This window comes from Phlebotomus papatasi, chromosome 2 (genome assembly GCF_024763615.1).
Source record: "Phlebotomus papatasi isolate M1 chromosome 2, Ppap_2.1, whole genome shotgun sequence".
In the NCBI taxonomy this organism is placed as follows: domain Eukaryota; kingdom Metazoa; phylum Arthropoda; class Insecta; order Diptera; family Psychodidae; genus Phlebotomus; species Phlebotomus papatasi.
Window position 1 is genome coordinate 65,803,866 of NC_077223.1, and position 27,915 is coordinate 65,831,780.

At 33.9% G+C, this 27,915-nt stretch overlaps 1 protein-coding gene across 2 annotated transcripts in view; it reads right to left on the reverse strand.

Moving 5' to 3' along the window:
* Nucleotides 1–3,069: 3,069 nt before the first annotated feature.
* The window catches only part of LOC129803883 (serine/threonine-protein phosphatase 6 regulatory subunit 3-B), a 34,713-nt gene continuing 9,867 nt past the window's right edge, over nucleotides 3,070–27,915 (reverse strand). Inside the window, exons 4-10 of one of the 2 annotated variants that reach the window (XM_055850750.1) lie at nucleotides 25,431–25,694; nucleotides 24,758–24,935; nucleotides 11,312–11,682; nucleotides 7,647–8,285; nucleotides 7,381–7,575; nucleotides 3,493–3,648; nucleotides 3,070–3,424 (exon numbers count right to left, since the gene is read on the reverse strand). In XM_055850750.1, coding sequence (XP_055706725.1) covers nucleotides 3,519–3,648; nucleotides 7,381–7,575; nucleotides 7,647–8,285; nucleotides 11,312–11,682; nucleotides 24,758–24,935; nucleotides 25,431–25,694 — 1,777 coding nt within the window. In that variant the 3' untranslated portion in view covers nucleotides 3,070–3,424; nucleotides 3,493–3,518. Of the gene's footprint in view, nucleotides 3,649–7,380; nucleotides 7,576–7,646; nucleotides 8,286–11,311; nucleotides 11,683–24,757; nucleotides 24,936–25,430; nucleotides 25,695–27,915 lie in introns of both variants that reach the window. The other variant, XM_055850751.1, reaches the window with a different exon arrangement.

The window sequence follows — 27,915 nt, forward strand, 5'->3', positions numbered from 1 at the left end:
GATTCTTCTCTTTATTTCTTCTATCTTGAATCGATCCACAGATTTTCGCCGGCTTCTTCTTTTCCTTATTTATTTATTTATTTTTCTTTCTTTCAATACTGTGTAAATTTCGTGCTTGGCATTTTAAAGATTTCGCGGAAAACACTTTGTCCAGACTTGTCAATTCTTTCATTCAAGATTAGTGTTTATCTCGCTTTTCCTTTTTATCATGGGACCTTGTCCCAAATGGCTTACAGCTCAGTAAGAACTAGCCATTTTTAACCTCTCACAATGCTGGAGAGCAGTACAGTTTCAACAGAGCAAAATCTTCTATTTTTTCTCTTTTTTTTATTGGAATTTTGTGTATTCAAAGAAAAATTCAAACATGTTTTTTACATGACTGGCATATACAACCTGAGAAAGAGCTTTCCACCGTTTTGCTCTGGAGGTTGTCACCAACGCTAAGACGGCGGTGGACGCTGAAAACTACACGGGATCTCAGTTAAACAAAACTGTACTTCGAAAGCATTGTTAATGAATAAATTTATCTTATCTTATCTTATACGCCTGAATGTATACTAATTTTGCGACGCGAGAATTTGAAAACATTGTGTTACTTTTTCAGAATAAAACTTTAATTTCTTTTATTAAGGTAATTTTTTTTAAAATATTTTAACTATTTATTAAAGAACTCTGGCCAAAAAGTACTGTTTGTTGTTTGTTAATGCATTTCTATTAAACAGTTGCATCTTTTTGTTTTGACTGCTTTTACTCTTCGCGAAATTCGTTCGGAAATTTACTCAAAAGAAAGCCCCTGCGGGTATGCAACTTTTCTCGATGCGTTATGCCATTTCGCGCGTTTTTTTCGGTCCCGAAAATGTCCATAATACCGGGATTGAGTGTACCACTCACTCTGAAGCAGGTAAGAGAGCCTTGAGATTGCAGTAGGGAGGGTTGCCAACGGGGAGGAGAGTAACGACACCATCGCTATGTAGACCGCATAGGAGCGTTTTTGTACAATGTGGATGTTTCTTCCGTGCTCCTGAGTTGTTGGGCGAATGCGGTGGACATTCAAATCTTGGTACCGAGCAGAAATCGAACTCACAACTGTCAGTCAAGTCGAGGACCTATTTCCCTAAGAGTTAACGGCTTTGCATATCGCGCTACTCAGATCCCCAATTTTTAGGTGCAAAGCATACATGAAAGAAAGTATCTTATGTTCCCAATATCCAGGAACGAAATATACGGATTCAAAATTCACTCAAAAGAAATGTACCAGGTGCAAAAATTCCGGAAACGAAATGTTCCAAATACGAAATATTCGGAGTAACGATTTTAGGAACGAGATTTTATTGGGTTTCTAGGTTATTAATAGTGGCCTATTACTTTTTTTTAGACCTGAATTGAAGTTTAGCTATTATAATGCTGAGAAAACAGGGGTGACATGATAACTTATTTTCGACACTATCGACTGTCGATTCTGAAAACTTATTGCGATAGCTGCGCTTCCTGTATCCAATATACATATTTATTAACAGTCTCATACTTTTAAGAATGTTGCAATGAATGGCCCAACAATCCGTAAAAAGTCGACATTCACTTAATCTAACAGATATAGATTTATTGATACTATCGATTCAATACTAGCGAAAAGTTATCATTCCACCCCAGGCTTTTCGGAAGGTTTTTGAAATTTTTAGTTAACATAAGATCGCAGCAATCGTAAAAAAAATAAGTCCAGCCCACAACTCTTCATATTTCACGAAAAGGGCGTGGCTGGAATAAATTTGTAGGCGGAGTCTAGGGTACGATGGGGTAATTTGGAATCATGTCTAATTTGGAATTTTGGGATTTTCTAACAGTTTTATATTGCAAAAGGAAAAAAACAACGAAGAAGTATTTTTGAATTTAAAGTCTTGTACTGCTTTGTGGCTTTCTTTTTCTCTTTGGCCATCTGAAACAGTGAGAAAATCTCAAAATTCGAAAATAGACATGATTCCGAATTACTCCATCTTACCCTACTGTTCATGTGACAAACACCGCCTCAATGGTCAATAGGCGGAAAAAAAAATCAAGAAGATCGTGTAAAGTGAAGTTATGCCAATTTTTATTAACCATATCTCATATCGAGCTCTTTTTGAGTTATTTTCTTCTGATTTTGTTTTCTGGTTTTTCTTTCCTCATCTATAACATTTCCTAATGTTAATAATGGTTTCTTTTCACGTGACTCATTCTTGTTTATTTAAAATACACATTTACAATTAATTAGAAATATATAGAAAAAGCAAATAACTACAAAAATATTAATTTATATTTTATAATGCACTTTTATCATTCGCTTTTTAAGTCCTCAGAGCAATGTGTGTTCATTTTGAGTATGTTGGTGTTAATTTTACCCTTAAATAATATTTTTTTTTCTCAAGATTTTCCTGCTTTTTTTTAATAATATTCTTTTTCTATGTGTTATTTTTTTTCACTTACTCTTCAGCATAGTGTGATGTTACTTTAAAAAAAAAGACCTAACACGAAGAAGTTTGCTATTTAACCATTAGATTTATATCTCACGTTTGTTTTTTTTTTGGTATATTTTCCCAGTGTATTTTCTAATTCAAAAATCTTTTTTTTTTCTTTTAATCTTATTTAAAAATTGGGCGGAATTATCTCTTCATTTTCATCATCATTTGACAAAATGAATTAAAATCAAATTATTAGGAAAAAAATTAAAAGCTTTTAGTTAAAGAAAAAGTCTATTGTGTGAATTGAATGTTTCATCTCATATCATTTCTGTTTTTTTTTTTCATCTCAATTGATTAGTTTAAATTTACTCCCCCCGGAAGACTTTTTAATTCTAATTCATCATTAATTTTCTCATTGACATGAGTGTTTTTTTTATTATCTCACCAATTTTAACTAAATTTCTCCCCGATCATTTTTTTTTCAAAATGTGATCAAATTGAATATTTTTTCAATTTTTTTGCAATCACATTTTTTCACCCAATTGTCTCATTTTTAATCACCGCGCTTCATTAATCTTTTTTTCATATTAAGCTTAAGAAATATTTCCATTATCTAATTTTCATAATTATACAATTTTCTTTTTTTTGTATTTCTTAATTTTCCTTAATTGTCATTACCTACCTTATGGTTTTTTTTTAGTACACTTTAAAAGAATTTTTTTACCGTGTGAATGATATGGTTGTAGCAAATAAGTTCCACTGGTTTTTTTTTTTCTTTGTCTAAATGTTGCCATTTTCGAAGGGAAAACGTGTTTTTTTTCTACTGCAAATACTCAAAAGAAAATCTTTGAAAGAATATCAAATTTACATAATAACTGATAAAGCGTTGTTTTTTTTTATCTATACCCCCAAAAAGAATAATATCTACAATTTCTATTGCTGGCTCAAATTGAGGATTCTTTTTAAAATCGGGTGGGAGTTGCGTTATGCTAATTTTGGAAAGAAAAATGTTGTTTTTTTTTCAACAAAACAAAAAAGTCTATGTTTTTTTTCTTACATGCATTTAGACTTTTGCCTCATGTATTAAGCCGGTCCATTTTCCACGGTAGTGGTCAGCGTTGTGGCATTATTTTCATCAACAGCCACAATTGCTGTCTTGGTGGAAGTTGGTTGACTTTTGCAGTCATTTATTTCATTGTTGTTGCAATTTTTGCTACAAGAAAAAACATTTAGCCATCAGTCACCACCAATCGATTGGGGCATGATTGACAAATGGGTTTCATTTTGAGGCCAGTGCAATTTATGGATGAATTTGACGATGAAATGCCACAAACAGCAAAGAACAATAAATCAACCGATATTTTGTTAGGAATCTTCAGGCTTTTCGGAACATAAACACTAAAGACAAGAATTTATACAGATCTTGAGGTCACGTGGTAAGAATATATTTTTTTATTCTCCAACTATTCGATTTTTTAAAATGAATTTTCCTATATTTGCCGTTTAAAACCAAGTTTTCAACTCAAAGTTATTTCAATTTTTTCTTGAAGGAATTTAAATTAAACATTCTTGCACATTTACGTATAACAAAAACAAAGATGGCAAAGCATTCCAGGCTTTGCGAATTACTCAAACTCGTGACTTAGATCTATACCACAAAAGTACTTGCGAAACATTTACTGTTTACCAGTTCTCATCCGATTTATACCGATCCACAAATCACTCAAAAGATCCCCCAAAATAGTCATAAAAGTAAAAAAAAAACTGACTTTCGAATAAGAATTACTTATCGGTTCATAACCGGTTCATTACCAGTTCACAACCGATTTATAAATCATTCAAAATATTTTCCAAAATGCAACACAGGGGTAATTTAAGCGAATTTCGTATAAAACTAAGTTATTCGGTTCAAAACCGAATGGAACCCGTTCAGTTTTGTCCGAAATTCCAAGACCTTTCCAATTATCCCAAATATGACCCCATTCGGTTAATAAATGCGCTCCCTAGAACCCTTTTAATCTTCGAACGTGGAAAACCGTTATTAGAAATGATACAACCGGATACAACGGTATTTTCGTATACAGTGATTTTTTTTATGAAATGTCCGCCTAGGCAACCTAAAAAACATATCGAAAAATGAAAAAAAATCACACGACGTGTTTTCGATGAATCCCAAAAAACGGTTTTGCAAGAGAAGGAGAAGGGTGGGGGAAAATGAGTAGAATGCTAATGGTCTCGGAGTCGACTTCTCCCCATAAGTCCCAGAAAGTTCCAAGTGTAAACTTTCCTGGGAACACCTCAGGATGGACCTCCAGTCATTCCAATCACCTCCAAGAGACTGCCGTCTCAAACCTCACCACAGCAAGCCTACCCAACATGTTCCCCTCTCTTCTGGCAGCGCCATCTATTATTATCGTATTCACCGAGTCAAAGTAACGATCATTTCGCATAACGATTACACAAGTCTATATCTTTAACCGTTTGATTTCTAGGCGCGGTAACGGACGGACGATTGACCTGACGGACAGACAAACGAACGACGTGACTTACGTTTCTTTTAGAAAACGTTTGAAATGTGGATATTATGTTAAAAAAAGCGGTCTGCAGGTGAAAAAGGACAGATAATCCTAATCGGCTTATGTAGGTGAGATTCTTAATGTGAGCTAACTCGGAGTGTATGCAAATTCGATTTAGAACTGAAGTTGTGGGACGCCATTCAGTTATCTTGAATCAAATTCGTGAAATTATACAAATTTTGTATTAAAACCAAAATATCAAGGATTTGGATAGACTGGCACAAAAGTGATATATGGGTGAAATGTAGACCAGAAAGTTCTCTATAATTTTGCCATAGAACATGATCTCATCGATTAATCAGAAGCCGAGATAAGCGCGGTTTTTTTTCTGAACTCGTTTTTTCGACCGTGTTCATTTGGTGAACTTCAACTATATGAAAGAATTGTTGTATTTTGTGAGACTTTCCATTTAAAACCCTATTTTAAGTGTCTTGGTGAAGTAGAGGCAGTCAAATTGGCATCTGAGTGATTTCAAAGCGTTATTATGGGAAAAATCAATTTTTCCACATTTAAACGACAAAATCGGACAGACGGCATTATCTGATCGAAAAATGATGTATGGACGAAATGTAGACACGAATGTCCTCTACAATTTTGTCGAAGTAATCATCAAAATCGGTTAAGCACGTGTCAAGATAATTGAGGTTATGTGATATTGAAATTGGTTTTTCGACTGTGGCGCCCCTGGTGTTGGTCCCACGAAGTTCAAATGTTCTAGAAAGTTATAGCATATGGTTAGATCTTTCGTTTAAGCCCTCACTCATCAAACTAGGTCAAACAGAACTGGAGATAGGAAACTGTGCCGAAATTTGGCACACTTATCCTAACTGCTCTAATTTCTTATCAATTACGATTTTAATTTGGAAACATTTTACTTAGAATTGGAATATTAATGATAAATATATGACCTATTAGGCTCTCAAAAAATAATAAAATTGCTCGCTATTTAGTATTTGGATACTTCCGGGAACTGGGCTAAACCTGTAGTTTGAAGACTGTATAATACAGGTTTCAGACCTAAGGCTTAGCCATCTGGCTTAACTTTTCTAATTCCTTATCAGGCATGATTTGTGAGGGAATTGTAGTTTAGGATTTTAAATATTAAGTGCAAAAGATCCATTAGATTTTGAAAAATCAATAAAAATGCTTGTTATTTAGATTTTTGAGACCTTCGGGAACTGGGCTAAACCGCCAGTTTCAAACCGGTATAAGACACATAAGCTCTCTGCCTAGTCTTATGCTAGGTAATGTCTATAATGTTGAATCATATGAAACTTCTCTGAATTCTTGTAAATGAAGATTTTTTTTGGCAAATTTTACTTAGGATTGGATATTAAAGGCAAAAGGATTTTGAAAAACCTCTTGCTTGTTATTCAGGATTTCGAGACATTCGGAAACTGGGCTAAATTTCCAATCTAAAACCCCTATTATGCACTGAAAAAAAAAGAGGGTGCGATTAACTTTTTTTCCTCATAACTTTAACACTTTTTAGGTGTAAAAATATATCAACATTTTTTAATGTTAATTTTACACCTTTTTAAGGGTAAAATTAACATGAAAAAGGGTAATTTTAACCCCTAATACACCTAAAAAGGGTAATATTTACACCGATTTCTGATCAATACTGCAGGGTAAAATTAACATTTCCGGAATGTTATTTTAACTTTTTCGGATTTCTCTCACAGTGTGGTCCTTAAAGGTCCCTTTCCCCAATATTTGGCAAACTTTATTACAATGATATCTTAATTTTCCATAAAGCCCTTTAAATTTCTTGTATTTTAGGAGTTGAACTGCTGGACATTTTTCGTTTTTGAACCAATTTTTTACCGGTTTTTCAAGGTCAACAGGTAAAAGTAATAATGTTAATAGTTAAATTCAAATAGAGTCATTATAAACAATTTTTGTGTTTTATAAATCGGTTTTAATCGGTTGATTCGACACTTTTTTTATAAAAAACTGAAAACAAAAATTGATAAAATTACGGCAGATCGATATAAGAATCAAATATTGGGAATATTTAAGTAAATTTCAAGTATACCATTCTTGTTCTATAAATGTCAAGTAAATGTGAAATTTATTCGAATACACGCAACTCTTCGGTAACCAGATAATTGAGTTATGTAAATGATAAAGTTAATGGAGATTTTTGAATTTCGAAATTGAACAAGAGGGCAGGGCAAGATGTATCATAATAATTTTGAAAGCCAATCCTAAAAAAAAATCTATAAAAATATAATTTACTTTCAAAACAAACCATTACAATTCTAGCATTCTGCAAAGTCTTTTTCACTTCACCATTTAATTGCACTGTGAACTCTTTAATTTTTTCCGGGAATATGTTATTAAGTTGTAAAGAAATAATTACTTACAGTTCCACGTCAATGGAATTATCAGTTGGTCCATTGCTAGAAAGTATCTCGTCGGCACTGTCTTCCTTCTTCTTTGGCTCCTCCGCAGAATCGCCAATCACCTCATCATTGGTACTTTCTGTTGCGACATTCAATGGCACGTCAGTAGCTTCTTCAGAAGTTTGAGAGTTGTCTCCATTTTTGGCATTTTCATCGCTGAAATTTCCAAAAAAAAAAATTAAAACTGCAAAAAAAAAACTTTAAAGCAAAAAAATAATAAAAATTACCAGATTTTATTTTCAGTGGTTGCATTATCAGTCTGAATTGGATTTTCGCTGCCTTCCTCAACCGATGGGATTTTTTCTACACTACCAACACCTGTACTTTCTTCCTTATTTTCATGATCCTCCACAGATCCTTCATCCTTTTTCTCCTTTTGGATTTCCTGATCATTGATGGTGTTGCCTTTTTCTGAAATATCCACGGCATTTTCTTCCTTTTGATTGTCATCCAGTGCAATTGTTCGATCATCATCATTATTCGTGGCATTTGTAAATTCGACGCTATCATTGGAACAGCTGAACTGATTGAAGTGCGTATCGAAATCGGCAAAATTGTCCGAGGAGAAATTGGCCCAGCCGGAATCACAGGATTGTTGCTGCGGTTGCTGTTGTTGGTCATCAGTTGATGTGGCACCATCGGAATCCCATGGATTGATGAATGTTAATGCACTTGCCTCCCTATTATCATCAACTTTTGACCACGTTGCCTCAAAGTCTTCCTCATCGTTCGCCAGCAAATCATCATCTGGCCAAACTTTTAGATTATTCAGAATACTCGAACTCAGGTCACTTGATATGTAAGCCGAGAAGAAGTTATCAATGGCCTCTGTATTAGCCATATTGGGCATTTCATCTATTGCAGAGCTGCAGCACAAAGATTACACATTTGAAAATCAGTTTGAGATAAAATAATTTTATTAAAGCTATCTGTATAAAAATGAGTAGTAGATGTTTGGAAGTATTTTATAACACTCTGATAGTGAATTTCAAGGCCTTTCCAATGATATTAAATTTATCGCGATTGGTTAAATCATTTAGGAGAAAATTCAAAGTCTTTGTACAAAAAAAAAGTTTTGCTATATCGCCATTTTGATTATCTTTCTTAAATAAATCTGTTGGGAATTGGTACAAAAGTTATATTAATAAGGCGCAAAGTACAAAAGCAAAGTTATATTAATAAGGCGTGCCAAGATCTTTTTATAACAATTTTAAGAGAGAGCAGTGTATAATCTGCTTTTTCCAAATTGTTACCCTTATGGACTTCATACGGTAAGAGATATCAACTTCCGGTCTTCGGCGACCCCCCAATAAAAAAACATTATCTCCAGACGTTTTTCCGTTTTTTCTTCCATCCCCCAAAACATTTTTTTTTTAGGTTTTTCTCGAAAGTAGCTTCCACGATTCCTTTTATTTTCGGATGTGTGGGAGATCCATGCAAACATTTCATACTAAGACTCCTATGACCGAAAAAAACTTAGAAATTGAATTTTCAAAGGTCAAACTTAAACCATTCTGGTGGGCTCATTTCTCAATCGATTTGCTTAAATTAGGATTTTTTGGAAAGGTCTTGAAATTTGTAACCCGAATGCATCGAACACAATCAGCAATGTATCGGTAAAGTACCCCTAAACGGCTAACTGTTGTAGAAAATTTTGATTTATTGGTCATATATATTTCTTCGAACTAGAGGCTAATCGGTAAGAGATAGCTAGTGTTGGTCTTTGGTACCACCACCTCCGATAAATATATATTTTCTAGCCCTTTAGGTCAAAAGTTTGGGGGTAATGACCTTTTCTGACTTCTTAAAGCAAAACATAACTATAGAAGGCCATAGAGAACATTTTTTGGAACACCGGCGTTAATCGGTCTTAAGGGTCTAAAGGGAATTTTTCCTCCATTTTCCACTCACCTCTACTCTCCACCAAACCCAAGCGAATTAGTTGAGAAATAGGCCCTTGAAACTGGTTTTAATTGACCTTCGAAAATCCGATGACGAATTTTTTTTTGACATTGAGTTTTTCTCCAAAACAGCTCCCATGATTTCTTTTTGAATATGTTTTGGAGGTAGTAAAAGCAAACATTTTGTCCATAGACACCCATTTTCGAAAACAATTCGATATCGAATTTTTAAAGGTCAAAGTTCAAAGTCAAACCACATTTATGGTATAATTTTTTCTCAGATGATTGGCTTAAATTTGGAAAGTCAAACAGAAGTGAATTTTTTTTTTGTATAAAAAAAAGGTTTAGTAAAGTTTCCAAGGTTTTCGAAATGCTCGAACTCGTGATTTAAATGCTATTATTTAAAATTACATTAGCATCGTCGTTGTGTTGACGAGTTGAAAGATTTTGCAGTTTTTCCCACTGGGAAATTTTGTCTTCAGTTTGCCGGTTCACGACCGATTAAAACCGATTGATAAATCACTCAAAACAAAACTCAAAATTACGAAATTAAGGAAAAATATGAAATTTTCGAAGGCACAATACGTGCGAAGCCTGAATGCTTTGCACTAATATTATAAAATTTCGGATAAAATGAGTTAACGGTTATAAACAGGTTCATATTCGGTTTATAACCGATTGGAACTAGTTCAGTCTGTCGGAAATTCCAAAACCTTTCCAGCAAGGCATATTATGACCTCATTCATTTGAGAAATGCACCCTCTAAAGCCTTTTTCACTTTTGACCTTGAAATCCCGTTATTAGGAATGATTCAACGGTATTTTTAAATAAGGACGAAATGTACGCCTGTGCAATATATAAAACATATACAAAAATTTAAAAAAAAAATCGCAAAACGTGTTTTCGAGTTATAACAAAAAGCATTGTTTTGCGGAAAGTTTTGGAGCAAGGGGGAAATGAAAAACATATTAATGGTCAGGGGCACGACGTTTCCTACACTGAGAAAAAGAGGCTGCGATTAACTCTTTTTCGTCATAACTTTAACACTTTTTGGGTGTAAAAATATATCAACATTTTTTAATGTTAATTTTACACCTTTTAAGGTTAAAATCAACATGAAAGAAGGGTAACTTTAACCCCTAATACACCTAAAAAGGGTAATATTAACACAGTTTTCGGATCAATACTGAAGGGTAAAATTAACATTTCCGGAATTTTATTTTGACTTTTTCGAATTTCTCTCAGTGTATGTTTCCCATATGTTTCCAGAGAGCCGAAAAGACTTTTGAGTTTATTATCTGTTTTCTGTCATTGTGGAATGAATTAGCAAAATATACAAATACAAAATAAAAGTCAACTTATTATTGAATAGGCAACCGAAAACCCCAAATTGGCAACCTACGTAGTTTTTAAGATATCTCGTGAAATGTGTATGATAACACGAAAAAATTTACTCTACAAACTGTCCGCATTTTTCAGAGCTAATATCACTCCTCTGTTAATGGTTCCAGGGCCGACTTATGCGGAGGGGGGTCCCCAAAGTTACCAAGTCTTTATCTAGAACCGTTTGCCTTTTAGGCGTAGTAACGGCTGGACGGAAGGACAAACAGCGTGACGTCAAAAAACTCGAAACTTCAGATTTCCAAAATTCCACTAAAATATGACCTCAAAATATGTTAAAAAAAATTCCAAATAAATTGAACAAATTAAAAAAATTAAACAAAAATCATGAATTATTTCAATTATACAAACTTATTGAAATCCACGAATTACCGAAATTTCTCAATGGCATATGGCATGAAAGTTTCCAATTTTTCATAAAACTTTGATAAGCATAATGTACAAAATTGAAAATAAATATCAGGTAATAAAAACTTGTTCTATAATTGAGTTCCAAATTTTAAAAATAGAAAATGATTTGATTAGATACTAAAAAAAAATGAAGTTGAAAAAGTTTTGATAAAATTATCAGAAATAAGAATAAAACTTACTGCATGGAGTCTCCAAAGTCGTTAAACGTATCTGATGCCTCGTTGTAGAAGTCTTTGGGTCCCACGTTGTTGTCATCCTGAAATGGATTATGATCGGCAAGAAAGCGCTTCTGCTGTTTCATCTCAACCGTCAACTCGCCATCTTCCTCGGCAATTATCTTCTGCCACAGCACCATCTCATCCTCCACTAGTGTCGAATCAATTAAGGCACGAAGTTCCTCAGACATTGTGTAACTTGAAACCAGTGAATCGAGAATTTGAATCAGATGACCCATATAGCCAAGGCGACGTCCTTGATTCGTCTCCTGTTCACTCTCATTGTACATCCAGCAATCCAGCAACTTTGACACTACTTTGCAATCAACCACCACCTAAAATTAAACAATCACCCAGCCAGATTGTTCAGTATAATTGAGGCAGGTCATTTTGCATTTGCACAATCACAGCAAAAGAAACAGAGGAAAGAGGGAATTTAAATACGATAATTCCTCAGCACAAAAGTCACTCCAATTAAATTATTTTCAATTAAAAACCTTTCTTCAATGTCGAAAATACATAGGGAATATTTGGGCTACAACACAGAATAATAACGATTTGAAAAATAATTGCCTCACTTGGGCATATTAAAATTTAATATAAATGCTTTACAGTAATATAAATACAATTGAAAATCAATATTTTAAATTAATGCAATCAACCTGTAATTGTCGTCGTTTACATTGATTTTTGATTTTAAATACAGTACAGAGATCAGATAAGTATTCCCAGTTGGATGGGGAAGCAAAAACAAACTGTAAGAAGTTTTCAATTGGGTGCACTGACATGTGGAGTTTGATTCTCCAACCAAAGGGTAAATGGAATTTTATTTGCACAAAATATCGTTGATGTTCGAAAATTCAAACGCAATTTCGAATTTTCAAACCAAAATTGTCGCACAAAGTGGGGATAATTTATGAAATATCACACTAAAAAGATGACGAAACGTTACTTCGTGATTATAAGAGGATTTAATAAGGGGGCCAGGAGGGGAATTCTCTAACACTCTGGCAATGCCATATTACAAATTGGGTTCGAAACTTAGGAGAGCTTTTACGAAATGCGATTCTGTTGCCATGACATTGCCATTTCAGCTCACGTGGCATTGTCAGAAGTCACATATTTGAGATTTCTGGCAATTCAAATGACAATGAAGTTTGTTAAACAAATCAATCAAACGTACTGTATTTTCATAAAATCATCAAGTAAAGGGATTTCATTAAAAATTCAATGAATTGCATTTTCGAACTCATATGATATGACAGAAAAAGCTCGAATGGCATTGTCAGATTTCGAACTCATGCGTGACAATGCCACGAAAATGACAGAATTCCCCTACAGGAATCCTCTAGTTCAGTAATAACCTTCCCAATTTAACACTTGGAAGGACCCTAGTGGCAGCCGCTGCCAATTTAAGGTGTCTACACATTGAGGACAATTTTCGTCAAAAATTGCTTTTTTGAAGGAAATTGGCTGGAGTGCCGTAGGCAGAAATGTCAAAATTCTGTCAAAAATGCAATTTTTGACAAAAATTGCTCCCAATGTGTAGAGGCCTTTAGTTTTAAATTTAGGGCAGAATCACATTGACAGTAAAATGCTCACCGTATTTCGTTAATTTAGAAAAGACATTTTCTATTGAGTACTCAGTTTTATATTTATGTATGTTCATTCCAGTGTCTTTCTATTTTTGTTTTTGGAAAATTGAAAAATAATTCTTTAAAATGTTCATCTCAAAGAATTTTTTGTTGTCCAGAATAATAAAATTCTATATTAAGGGCAGAATCACATTGACAGTAAAATGCTCACCGTATTTCGTTAATTTAAGCATTTTCATTGCAATTCTTACCCAAATTCTCAATTATCTTATTACCTTATCTCATACTCGGTGGCACTAGGTGAAAATAGTATAAGAAAATTGAAGAAATAAAGCGAAAATTCGATAAACGGTGAGCAAAAAAAACTGTAAGGGAAATTCATCTTTTCTGCTCACCGTTTATCACATTTTCGTTTTATTTCTTCAATTTTCTTATATTATTTTTACCTAGTGCCACCGAGTATGAGATAAGGTAATACGGTAATGGAAAATTTCCGTAAGAATTGCAATGAAAATGCGTAAATTAATGAAATACGGTGAGCATTTTACTGTCAATGTGATTCTGCCCTTAATTTTTTATAGTGAAGAATATATCATTTCGCCTGGAGGCCTGATTGAATGCGTGCAGAATTTATCTGGCTATTTTTTCGTTTTAAAATTTTTAATAAAAATTAAATATTAATGTAAATATATTGCAAAAACAAAAAAACTGCACTCGGAAGAACCAAGTGGCAGTTGCTGCCATATGCATTTTATGTGGGAGTTTGACGTTCTGCAGATGTAATTTTCTTGATTGTTAGTGTATAAAAAGCCTTAAGAGAACAAATTGAAAGTGTTTTTGCAAATTATTGAGAAGAATTATGGGGGAAAGTGACATGCCTTTGAATGCGTCAGTTTTTGAATACTTCAATTTTTCTCTTATTTCCAAAGCTAAAAATCCATTTTGTTAAGCAAAGTTAATAGAAAATAGTTAGGGGAAAGTCGTCTGCCTTCAAACGAAAAATGGAGTTCCAAATTTAAGATTTTTTTCTGAAGAATCCACAAAATGGATTTTATTTTCTACTACACCAAAAAATTCTCTTGTTCATTCGGCGTATATGAATACCTCATTTAGCACTTGCAAGTCCTCAGTTTTTCCTTCTGAGGAAATTAAAAAAGTGATGTCGATTTGTATGAAGGCAGCTGGCATAGTCTGCCTTCAAACGCGAGGCAGCTGCCTTTAAATGTTTTTTTTTTCACTGAGAATATTGAATCAATAAAACTAAATGGGCTATAAATGATTAGATTGAAGCCTAACGCACTCACTAAAATCATCACTGCAGTCAAAAGACATTAAACAATAACTTTTCTTCACATTTTTCTGAAGCACTGCTTTGCACATGAAAATTTGGAAGAAAAAGCCATTGAAGTTGAAAATTGTCAACTTGAAACATCCCGGCCGGAGCAAGATAGCAGGTTATAAGTATTTGTATGACGTTCGGCAGAGAAAAGTAAGAGTTCGATTTCACATGTTTTGATGTATGGAAAGATAGGATTTAAAGGCACACGACATTAGTATTTAAAGGCTGCTGCAGGGTGATATTTGCAAATTTTTGCCACCCACAAAAATTGTGTTATCTGAACCAAAATGTATTAACAGAAATATTAAGCCTGATTAACTTTCTATGTGTCACAATGGAAGATTTATTTGTAAAATGATTTTTACTATGAAAAATCACATGATTTGTGGAACATCAAAATTACAGTTTAGAGCTCATTTTCATTTTTTTTTGATCTAGCATCTAGGAAATAGGAGCTAGGCTCTCCATTTTTTGATGATTTGTGAGGATGATGGATAGCTACCTAATAGTTAATAGAATATAATTTATGCTTTTGAGAACAACGAAAAAATCGCAACATTTGAAGGCTGCTGCATTTAAAGGCAGACGACTTTCCCCTAATAGTATTAACTATTGTTCATAAAGTAGAATTTTGGCTTTGAAAAATAAAAGAAAAATTGAAACATTCAAAGGCTGCCGCATTCAAAGGAAAACCACTTTCCCTTACTCCATGATTCTGATAAAGATGAAAACATCGAATGGTTAGAAATCTTTAGATACAGTACCCAAGGAGGTGAAATTTCTGTTTCAGACACCAGAAAAGAACTGGCTAAAGCTTCAAATGTTCAAATACAAGTAAAAATATTAAAATATTAAGTAAAATTCGAGAAATGGCAGCGGCTGCCATTTGGTCCCTCCGTGACACTTTTAGTTAGGGTTCTACGAAGTGTTAAGAGCTTTCTCCGGTTGAGGTTTTTTTCTGTACCAATTCGAAGGTAAATCATACCTAAAGAGAACATACCTAAAAACGCGTTGGAAGTTCGAAAGTTTAAACCGACGACTTACACAAAGGTGAGCAAATTCATTAAAAGTAACATTTCTTTTAATGAAACTGCAATTAAAATGTTCTGCCATTCTGAAATTCCACAAACCTACACAAAAATTCGCTTTTTGCAGCAAACTTTTACACACTGTTGTTGATATTGTTGCCGATTGAAGTGTCAAAAATACCGAACTCGTACTTTAGGCTTCCGGTTGATTTTCGAATAGGTTTGGCTTGGCTTTGTTACTTCGAAAGGTTATTACTGCTGAACGGAACCAATTGTACGCATCGTTGCTGTTATTTTGCTTGGTAAAAAAGTTACACACCGTTCAGTAATAACTTTTCGAAGATACAAAGGCATTCCAAAGCCAAGCCAACCCAAACCTATTCGAAAATCTACCGAAACCTAAAGTGTAAGTTCGCGTACTCGCCGCTTTGGCGCTGATTGTTCTGCCATTTCAAATTTCGGTATTCTTGATACTGATCAATCGTCACCAACAGTGTGTAAACGTTTGCTGCAAAAAGTTGATTTTTGTGTAATTTTGTGGCATTTCAGGATAACAGAATGTTTAAATTGCCATTTCACTAAAATACATGTCCTTTAGATGAACTTGCTCAGTTTTTTGTAACTCGTTGGTTTGTTTAAACGTTCGAACTTCCAACGGGTTTTTAGGTAAGTTCTTTCTGATATACCTTCAAATCGATACAGAAAAAACCTCAACTGGAGAGAACTCTCAAATCAGGAAGGTTATTACTGAACGAGAGGACTTTGACACTTGAGCACTTCGAAATTCGAACAGGAAGTAGGGGAAGGCTTTCAGGCTTCGCACACATTGGCTCCGTTCAGCAATAACTTTTCGAAGAGACAAAGCCAAGCCAAACTATTCGAAAATCTACCGGAAGCCTAAAGTGCAAATTCACATATTCACCGCTTTAGCGCTGATTATTCTGCCATTTCGAATTTCGATATTCTTGACACTTCAATCGTCAACAATGTCAACAACAATGTGCAAACGTTTGCTGCAAAAGTGAATTTTTGTGTAGTTTTGTAGAATTTCAGGCTGGCAGAACATTTGAATTGCAATTTTATTGAGATAAATGTCCATTTCATGAACTTGCTCACTTTTGTGTAACTCGTCGGTTTTAACGTTCGAACTTCCAACGGGTTTCTAGGTAAGTTCTCTCTTATTACCTTCGAATCGGTAAAGGGAAAATTTCAACTGGAGACAGCTATCAAATCGAGAAGGTTATTTACTGAACGAGAGGATTCTGGCTTCATACACTTCATATTTTTATCATATTCCTTTAATGAACTCACTCAAAACATCGCCCAAATATTAAGAGTAATATAGGAGAAACTGGGCGCCACCGAACACGGGGTAGCACCGAATACTATTTGTGACAGCTAGATTCAGCTGATGAATCGAAAACAAGAGGAAGAGACTAGTCCGAATTCTATCAGACTATTCTCTTGCTGTGAAAATATTCCTGGGAATTATGGGGAATTCATTCTTTATTCGGACTGATGAGTCAACTAAGAGAATCAGTCGATTACTGATTACAGATTCAGCTGTTTAAAAACGTGTCCAAAAAGCTCTTAATCTGTTTTCGTATTCAGACACACCAGAGTATTCAGCAAATTATTAATTAGTCGCTGATTTATTCTCGACCACCTTTCGTGGAGACCAAAAATAGTGTAGTGGTAGTGGTCCTGCAATCCTTAACTTAAGTAATTGGGGTAACGAAAGTCTTGGTTAAGCCAAAAGTGTTAATCTTTTCTGTTGAATTATTCGTATTCTTTTAAAGATGTAAGGACACAGGATAGATATCCTGGCAATTTAGCCTTTCAAAGTTATTCTGATAAGAGTAAAAGCCCAATTTTATCCCTCAAGGAGTACAAAATCTTAATTTGAAAATCATTTGTATGAACGTGCATTTTCATCTTGTGCAATGGTATTTTTTAATTAGATAACTAGAATTCGGAGAATGATACCTGTATGAATTCATAAGTACTATAGAGATACTTGTCTACTAAAGAAAAGTTCGTCATAGTCCAAGTAGTTTAGAAATAAAAATCATTGTTCGGTGGTGCCCCAGTTTTCCCTAATTGAATTTCAGATAAAAATTAGTTAACGATTATGAACCAGTTCATAATCGATTGGAATCGGTTCACACTTGTCAGGAATTCCAAGACCTTTCCTACGAACCAAAACTGATACCGTTCGGAACGACCCCACCCCAAGTGTATAAGAAAAAATAGCAAAGCACGTTTTGAAATTCCGCATGCGAGAATGCCTACTCTGAAAAAAATAATTTGTTGAAATTTGTGAAGTTTGGTTGAAATACTGTTATTTTTGGGGGTCATTTCAATAATGACATACTTTTTGTGAAAAAGGTGGGCTATTTTGTATAATTTTTGTTGATAATACAAAACATAGGGCTGTAAAAAGAGGTGATTCGAACAAAAAGTTTGTGCTGGTTACCACTTTTCTACAAAATTTCCACCAAATCTTACGAACTGCGATTGTGATTAATTGAAAATACCCCTTTTCAACCAATTTTTACGAACATTTTGTTTCTAACACAAACATTTTTCTTAAACTTGCCGCTAGGAGCTCTTCTGTCAATTGACAGCGAAAAAATGTTGAATAGTGAGAGTTTTCGCACGTGAAAAAGGAAAAATCCATTTTCTTCAATTAAATTTGAAATTTTATGTGTGTGTCGAAGTGGTTGATGCTGCGCTCCACGCAAGGTGTGTGCAGTGGGATTGCGAGGAGGCGTATTGGTTTCTTATAAGTGAGTTCAATTTGCTCTTGGGTTACTTAACCTCAATTACCACGCTTTTTTTTAATTTTTCTTATTTTCAGGTAAAGGTATTCATTCGTATGCACTGTATGATCTCAGAGAAGAAGATATCAATTATATTTTGGACGCAGATATAAACAGAGTACGCTTCCGGAAAGGCTGGGAAAAGTGGAAGCAATTCTTGGAGGAAGAGCAGTCTGCGTCAGGGGGAACATCAACATCCGGAAAATTGGGAGACGGCGATACATCGATTATCCATCAACGAGCATTGCCATGGACAGTAATAGGCCTCTCATCAATCTTAAATTTTGAAGAAGGTTTGATGCTAAAGACTAATTATAATAATAAAAAAGGATTCGACAAACACCGCCGGGAAGACTTGGTGGATCTTATAATCGAATACTTTAATTCGAAGAGCGTCTTTCTATCAACAAAATCGATGCAACGTCTTTCTGAGGAGATTGAAGAAACTTTCCAGTCAGAAAAAAGGTAAAGAAAGTAATTTACAAATTGATTTATTGATAATTGAAAACCGTGTTAATTTTACACGCCTTTGAATTTTTTTAGGAACTATATTATTCTCCGAAAACTTCCACCAAAAGTTATTAGAGTGGTAGGCTTTATAATAAGTACCACAATTCTCAACGTCATCCGAGAACGTCACGACACCAAGGAACAACAGCCACATCAGAGGTTGCCAATTTATCAGATATTTGAAGTGCCCAAAATGAAGACATTTTGCATTTGAAGGAATTTTTGGTGAATATAGATGAAGGAGACCTTTCAGAAGAAGTTCTTGATGCATGGTCTAAAAGTTCTCCGATAAAAGAAAGGGATTGTGAGGGATAATTAAAAAATTTTAAAAGCATTGCTGTTGTATGGACACAAAAGTGTAAGTATCTTTATAAACTAATTTACGTAGAAAAATTGATTACTTTAAGTTACATTAATGAACGCAAAAAGAATTTTAAATATAAGAGTGATGATAACCCTAATTCCATATATATAACTGAAAGTAATTTAAAAATGAAAAATTGAAAATGAGTGCTTCCGAGACCCTTACATTTGCTCGAATTGTTACTGATTTCGTAAAAGACAAAATTCCAAAGGAAAACGAAAATTTAAGACTATTACGAACGCTTCAGCAATTAATTAAACTAGTCATGAAGACGTCAATAACCAATGATGATCTTGTCGAACTTAGGGAAAAGGTTAAAAGTCTTAATTATGAATATCAAAGAATTTTCAAAGCATATTTAACACCAAAATTTTATTACCTAGTACATTATAGCACAATGATTGAGAAATGTGGACAATGAGGAAAAATATTACACTTACAATTGCAATAAAAGCTAGTCTTAAAATAATTCTTTTGTTATAGCATGATAATACATGAAATATATTATTTTAAAAAAAGTAAAATTTGTTTTATTTTTATATTTTCGATTATTACAAATAATATTGAAATTCTCCTAAAAGAAAAGAATAGCAAAAGGGTGGGTAAAATTTGGTGGTAGAGACCCATATTTTGTAAAATATCTAATTTACAAACCAGGGGGTGAAGTTTTGTGTTTGGTACAAACTGGATTGTGAATCTGCAAAATTACAAAACGATTGTGAAAAATTAACAAATTTTTACAAATTTGGCGGTGGGAACACCTTTTCACCTCCGTTTGTCATTTTTCTATGGGGAAATTACAAAACTTTGACCACTTTTTACAAATTATTTTTTTCAGAGTAGTTATTTTCTCATATGTTTGTGCCAGAATTATTATTTATTTATTTTGTTTGATCGATAAAACCAAGTGACCGAATGTGGAAAAATATTTTTGAGAAGTTATCATTTATCACAATAAAGAAATCTCACAAGAAAAATTGTTTATAATATTATTTCTAGGATTAGTAGCTACGCTAACTGCATTTCCTTTGTATCTGAATTTGTTGCAAACAACTATGTAGCAGTAGCGATAAGTCGTTCGCAACAAATATGAAGATACAAAGTATATTACAGTATATTACAGTCATCACAATATCTAATAAAGGAAGCGAAATATCCACTTGCCACTGATATGAAAAGTTTTATGTTTTTGTCGGAACAACACTAAAGGGTTAGAAGACAGACACTTTACAGAAGTCATTCAATATTCACCTCCAAAGCAAAATAACAAACAATAAAAACGTGTTTTGCCTTGCAAATTCGAACCTTTCATCATTGTAATCTTACAATCGAATAAAAAGAACAAGTACTTTTGGAATTTTCTGTTTAAAGAAAGTGAATTAAATTATATCGTTTGCAATAAAAGTGATTTTTTAATAAATTCATCATGTCCTCTTTACATCCAACCATTCGCTTTTTGTTCTTTTTTTTTTGTAGCTGTCAATAAAATTCTCTTCTGATTGAATAACTTCACTTCCTCTATATAAAACTTTCATTTTCAAAACGATAATAAGAACCATTGCATTTCCCGCAATTCCTCATTTTCTGAATATATCTTTTTCTAAGATTTTTCTCTTTCGAATATAAATGCGTAAAATGCAATTTAATTCAATGCCACGATAATTTTGGGAATACAATACATCTCCATTTCAGCTCTTTCAAAAGGAAAACACCACCAAAATCATAAAAGATCATTTGGAGTTATAAATTGAAAAAGAATATCAGAAGACTTTTACGCCCCATAAAGTCTCAAATGTTTTTTTTTGTAACAGTAATAATATTTTGAATAACATTTTCCAGTGAATGATTTACAACATCATGAAAGCATAAATCTCTTCTAAATATATACAATACATACATACAATTTAGAAGAAAAACAAAATAATAAAAATAAGAAATACTGATAGAAAATAACTTTTAAAATTTATGTTTTTTTCTTGTTGAAAATTAATAAGAAACCTACTAGGGTAAAAATAAATGTTCAATAAGATTTTATTATTTGTTCGTAAAGTTTGCCAGATAAATAAAAATGTACGAACAAATACTTGCAAAATAATACAAAAATTATCATCAAGCTATCAAGTTAAAACAATTTAAGTCTGTTATAGGTGGACCTAAGAGTTTTCGATTAAAAAACTTAAGCCAACCCGACCGGAACAACATGGAGTCAAAAATTGAATTTTAAAATAACCATTATATCCAAGTATAATTGTCAGAATTTGATCATCTTAGCTGATTTGGAAAGGTTTTGTTAAATGCTACAATTCTTCTTTACGCTATCTGCATCTGTTAAATTGAAGGACCTATTAGTCGAAAAATCGATTTTCGAAAATTACTGCAAATTGCTGCATTACACACAAAATTACTGCAATTTTCGAAATTGATAATTATCAATTTCTATGAATATGTTAATATTAAAATTTGATATCGAAGTTTCGAAAATCGATTTTTCGACTAATCGGACCTCTAATTTAACTCTTTCGTCTCTTTTGGGACTCTCGTACCCAAAGCAGCATATGAATGTTCTGTGAAAAACAATGTTTTTTAATTATTTAGAACTGATAAAAATCCTATTCTTGTGGATGATTACAAACTATAAGGATGTCCAAATGTAAGATATTTTTTGTAGGACCACAATTAATTCCTGAGCATAGATATTTTTGATTAAAAATTGTGAAATTGGCTTGCAGCATATGCTGCGGTCCGGAAAGAGTTAACAGATGCAGATAGTATAAAGAATTGTAACATTTAACAAGACCTTTCCAAATCAGCCAAGACGATCAAATTCTGACAATTATCTGAGGACGAGAGCTTTCCAACAGTGTGTCGCAATTTGTCCTCGCTTTACCCTGATCCGAGTTATAAACCAAAAGTAACTTGACCGAACCATATCGTCAGTGTTCATGAAACGATTTCGATCCCCCATCCGATGCTACTATACTCCGACCCAACTCTTACTGTTCCGAAATTTGATCGGACTCTATATCTAACGTTTATTAACCGATTTCAATGAACTTTTCGTCTCTTATTGGCCTTACTCAAACTATTTAAAATAGAAAAAGGCCAATGATAATCCCAGTGACAAATTTACGGTTCTCAGATTTTTACAGGCGGACTCAGACTTCTTGCAATCCAGGGTACTTGGAATTCGAAAAGCATGAAAACTCTGTTGTGAGTTGAATTTTGGGGATAAAAGAATCGCGTTGAGCAAGCTGTTTCCAACGGCAGAATTAGATGAAATTCGCTCGACTCGATTCTTTAAGGTTCCGGTACACCTTTCTGATCGGGAAAATTTCCTGAAGTCAAAATTCTCATCCCTTTCTTACTCAGACACGTTTCCCATATGAAATGCCTATCTCATTCTTTCACACTTTAAATTCGAATGAACTAAATTAGATTTGTTGTGATGTTCAAAAGAAGAAGAAGAGTGCGAAAGAGTAGATTGGACTTATGCAAACAATTTGACAAAGAAAAGAAAGAAAAGGATGTGAATTTTGATTTCAGGAAATTTAATCGTCCCGAGGTCTCGATCACCCATCACAATACATGAATTCGTAATACAGTAGACTCTCTCTCAATCTGGAATATGGGGCAAAATGTCATCCGGTTTAGCGATAGAATTGAGCGTCAAAGCCTTTGTAAATTCCACAAAAAGCGCTCAATTATAAAGAATCACGATAAAATAGGAAGAACTATAGCGAATTTAATCGAATTAACTTCATAATTAAACGTGAAAATTGTCAACAAAATTTGTCGCCCGATTGAAAAAGAGCCGATTGAGTGAGAGTCTACTGTATGTAACTATGGAATTACGAAGAACGTTCGCTGATATAGCATGAACCACTCGTTTTGAGGCAATCCCAATATGCTGGATCGATTGTATTGTTGCTGGCGGGATTGCTCCTCTTGTGCCAACAACAATAGGCAGCACCCCCACCCTCCTCGGGGAGCACTCCGAATGTCTTGGCTAATATGGACACCAAGTCTCTTTATTTTACGATTTTATCGATCTGTCCGTCCCGTCTTTATTGCGGACTGTAATGTCGACCATTTGGAGCCCTTCCCGATTTTATAAAAATCAGATTGAGTCTGAAACGGGCCCCGGATGGCAGATCTATTCGCGCCTCCTTAATTATCATCGGCTCTGGATCCGTTCGGGAAGTTTTGGAGACGACAAAGTCCTGAATCTGGTCATGGCGATAAATTCGTTTTCTTTTTGTGTAGATGGGTACACATTCCAAGGATGTGGCCTAATCACAAGAAACAGACTAGCCTTTTGCACTTTTCATCGATTTTCAAAGAAGCAATGGAAAAGTCAATATGACACTTTCATTGCTTTCGATTAGATCACTCACTGAGAACAGCGCCATCTAGTGTAAGTAAAATGTACAAGGCGGGAAATATTTGCAGTTGTTCAAAAAAAGGTAGTTCACATTATTCACATGTATTTTATACTAGACTTTAATTTCACTAATGCCTAAACTCATTTTAAATATATTTCAAAGGTTTTTACAAGAGTTTTATGACTGGAAATTTCTTTTTTTTTTAAATTTTTCCTGGCATCAGCTGATTTCGATGGTAAATACCGTTGAATCATTCCTAATAACGATTTTTCAAGGTCAAAAGTTAAAAGGCTCTAGAGAGCACATTTATCAAGCGAATGGGGTCATGTTTGGGCTCGTTGGAAAGGTCTTGGAATTTCGGACAAAACTGAACCGATTCCAACCGGTTTTGAACCGGTAATGGACCGGTTTATAACCAATAACTAATTTTTATGAGAAAATTAATTCCATTACTTTTAAAACTGTTTTGGGGGATCTTTTGAGTGATTTATAAATCGGTTCAAATCGGTTATGAACCGGTAATGAACCTGTTATGAAACAATAAGTAATTTTTGGCCGAAAATCAATTTTATTACTGTTAAAACTATTTTTGGGGGATATTTTGAGTGATTTATGAATTAGTTCAAAGGGTTTAAATCAGGTGAGAACCGGTAAACTGTAAACTTAAAGGTCTATAACTCCCAAATCAAAGAGATAGGTCAATTAATACGCTCAGAGTTAGCAATTTTTCGCAGTACGGTCTCCAGGCCTCCCTCCATTACCAAACATCGCTTTACGGGGTCCTCGGCCTGGAGAAATCTTAGGCCCACCTTCCGGTACTTTTTCCTACTCTCCAATCTATCTATAGACACCCAAGATATTTGATACCCACAAGAAACTAACAAATCACAGTTAGTTTGAGTAAGGTTCTTATTCGTTTAGCAAGTGAATCCTGAAAAAAAATCAGTTGCGTGTGATTACCCTACTCTCCCGTAATACAAAAGAACATTTTTTATTTAAGTTTAAGCCCATTTGTCCAACGTACAAAACAACGTAAAAAACATGGGTGCGATTAACTTTTTTTCCTCATATTACACTTTAGGTGTAAAAATATATCAACATTTTTTAATGTTAATTTTACACTATTTTAAGGGTAAAATTAACATGAAAAGGGTAACTTTTACCCCTAATACACATAAAAAGCATAATATTTACACCGATTTTGGATCAATACTGCAGGGTAAAATTAATATTTCCGGAACGTTATTTTAACTTTTTCGGATTTCTCTCAGTGATCAAAATTACATTAAAGTGAGATTATTAAGGAAGGATTTAAAAGGAAAGAATGCTGAAAGAATATACTTAATTAAAAAAAAAAATACAATACTCACGTGTTTCTGTAAGGCAGACAAATTCAACACAGTTTTGTAATTTTCTCTATCGATACCCGTGTCAAAAGCATTGAGTGCATAGCGCAGACACTTATTGACATGGTTGTGTAGAAAATTATTCCAACAGTATTGCTTAAAGAGGTTGAGCAATGTGTTAAAAAAATCTGTTGCACAAATTCTGAAAATGAAAAGAAATGAAAAATAAACCTTTTTATGTGTTTTTTTAAAGTACTTTTCAATTAACTTTCCAGCTGGAAGGTTTTTTTTTTGTTAAATTCCATACGATAATAAATGAGTTGCTTCTCTTTAGTGGTCATTAATTTGAGACGAAGTTTCTGTGGCAAACTCCCCAGAATACTTATGTATAATCCAGCAAAAGCTATGTTCTCAACAGTCTCTTATTTCTTTTCAATTAATTTAAATAATATTTCAAAAGTAAACAATATTCGTCAGAAATTGAATAAGAATTTGTCTATTTTTTCGCGCTATCGCAATATGAGATTCCCGGAAAAAATACTGAAATGATAAGAAAGTGGTTTTCTTTATCTAACGTCAGCTTCCTCCGGTCAACTCTCCATATTTTTTTAAGCAAATAAAAAACCCCTTCCCTCGATCGAAATGCTCCAAATTCTCAATGAACCATCTAAAGCAAAAACAAAAGGAATGTACTTACGCATTGATAATATCACTATCTTGTGTTTCTATTAATACTGTGAATAGACAGCATATTTGAAGTCTTGTATTTCCAAAAGCTGGCAAAATGGATACATTCGCCTCGAGGAGCATCGGTGACATTTCCGGTGGTTTCAGAAGTAGATCATGAAATTTCCCTATATGAAGCTTCAACACTCCAAGGATATTTTCCACCACAGTTATATGGTGCTCCTTCTCCTTGTTCACGAGATACTGAACGGCGGAATCGTCTGAAAGCTCATTTCTAGCGAAAAGAGGAAAACACAAAAAGGTATGAAACATTTTAAGAAAATGCTCTTTTTTCAAGATACAAAAGTACACAATAAAATTGCACATAAATAGCACATATCTTTAAAAAAAAACACGAAGATGTTTTCCTATATTTGCCTGAATTTTAGTTTGATCAATATTCCTTCTAAGACAAACTAAAACATTCTTAATGTCTATTTTATTAACGATTTTTCATATACTGAAAAGAGTATTTGAAAAATGCAATTCTCGTAGACAAAAGTGATATAGATCTTTAAAAGGTAAATATTTTCAGACTTATCGAAAATAATTAATACGTTCCAAGAACCCTACAGAAAATCTCTTAGATTTACCTGACAGTTATTTTAATTTTGTTGTAATTTTCCATAATTTTCCGACTTTACTTCCCGAATGATATATCTTTACTTGTAATAAACATTTAGGATACACTCTAAAAAAGAGATGACAAAGCGTCTCAGCTTTGCGGAATGCTCGAACTCACGAGATAGAGCTCACCGTGAACTAGTTTTTTTTGCATAATCTTTTGGAATCACTGATCTACTAGAGATCAAATTGATTTATAAATCACAAAAGCATTTGAAAATTAAAAAATCGATACTTAACCGGTTCAGTACCGATAAAGAACGATGCAGCCGGGTTTGAAATTGCAATACCTCTCCAAAAAATCCAAATTTAACCAAATCGGGTGAAAAATTACCCTTCCAAAGTAGTTGACCTTTGACCTTCAATAATTCAAAATGGCGAATTTTCCGGTCATAGGTATGTTTGGGCCAAATGTTCGCCTGGACTACCTCTAAAACATATCCGAAAATCTTTGAAAAAGCTTAGGCCAATTTTGAGAAAAACTGAAAAAAACATGGTTTTAGAGGGGATAAAGGGGAGTGGGGAGGAAAAAAAAAAACGTAGAGAGATATTGTTTTTTTTATTGGAGGTCATATAAGTTTGAAGAGTAATAAAAATTATATTCGAAAAAAATTACTTATCGGTAAATAACCGGTTCATTACCGGTTCATAACGGATTTAGAACCGACTTATAAATCACTCAAAATATTTCCTAAAAAAACACCTCAGGAGTAATTTAATTGAATTTCGTATAAAAATTATTTATCGGTTATGAACCGGTGCATTTCCGATTCAAAATCGATTGGAACCGGTTCAGTTTTGTCGGAAATTCCAAGACCTTTCCAACGGGCCCAAACATGACCCCACTCGCCTGATAAATGTGCTCTAGAGCCTTTTAAAATTTGACCTTGAAAAAACCGTTATTAGGAATGATTCAACGGTATTTTCGTCTAAGGACGAAATGTTCGCTTGGATAATCTCTAAAACATCCAAAAATGAAAAAAATCATACGCGTTTTCGAGCAATCCCAAAAAACATGGTTTTGGAGGGGAAGGGGAGGGGTGGGGGGGGAATGAGGGGCATGTAAACGATCCTTAGGCCGAAGCGGGTCCCCCGAAGGTCCCAAGACGCTATCTCTAACCGTTTGGCTCCTAGAGCCGATGACAGCCGGACAGACAGACGGACAAACAGCGTTACGACCCATATAAAATTCAAACGGTAAGAGATATCAACTTCCGGTCTTTGATGACCCTCCTCAAATGACATTATCTCGAACCTAACCTCTTTGTTTTCCTCCCCCTTCCCTATCATGTATTCCCTATCTCCCAAAAAAATGAGGTTTTTCTAACTTTGCAAAAAATTGGCCCTGACGATTTCGTTCATTTTTGGAAATGTTTTGGAGGTAGTCCAGCTGAACAATGTCGTTATTAAACTTCATAAATTTCTTAAAATATGCTTGTAATATATTTTTAAGTGTTTAAATTTTAATTTTTCCTCTTTTCCAAGAAAAAAATTGTTGAGTATCCTACCCTACCGCGATCTGTCATTTGACCGAGTGCGCTAGGAAAAACGACCAAAAACGGTCGGTAGGTTTAGGGCAGAATCACATTGGCAGTAAAATGCTCACCGTCACCGTCAAAGCACTCACCGTATTTCGTTGATTTACGCATTTTCCTTGCAATTCTTACGCAAGTTTTCCATTACGATATTACCTTGTCTCATACTCGGTGGCACTAGGTGAAAATAGTATAAGAAAATTGAATAAATAAAGCGAAAATGCGATAAACGGTAAGCAAAAAAGAAACTGTAGGATTTTTTTTGCTACAGTTTTTCGTAGTTTTTTTGCTCACCGT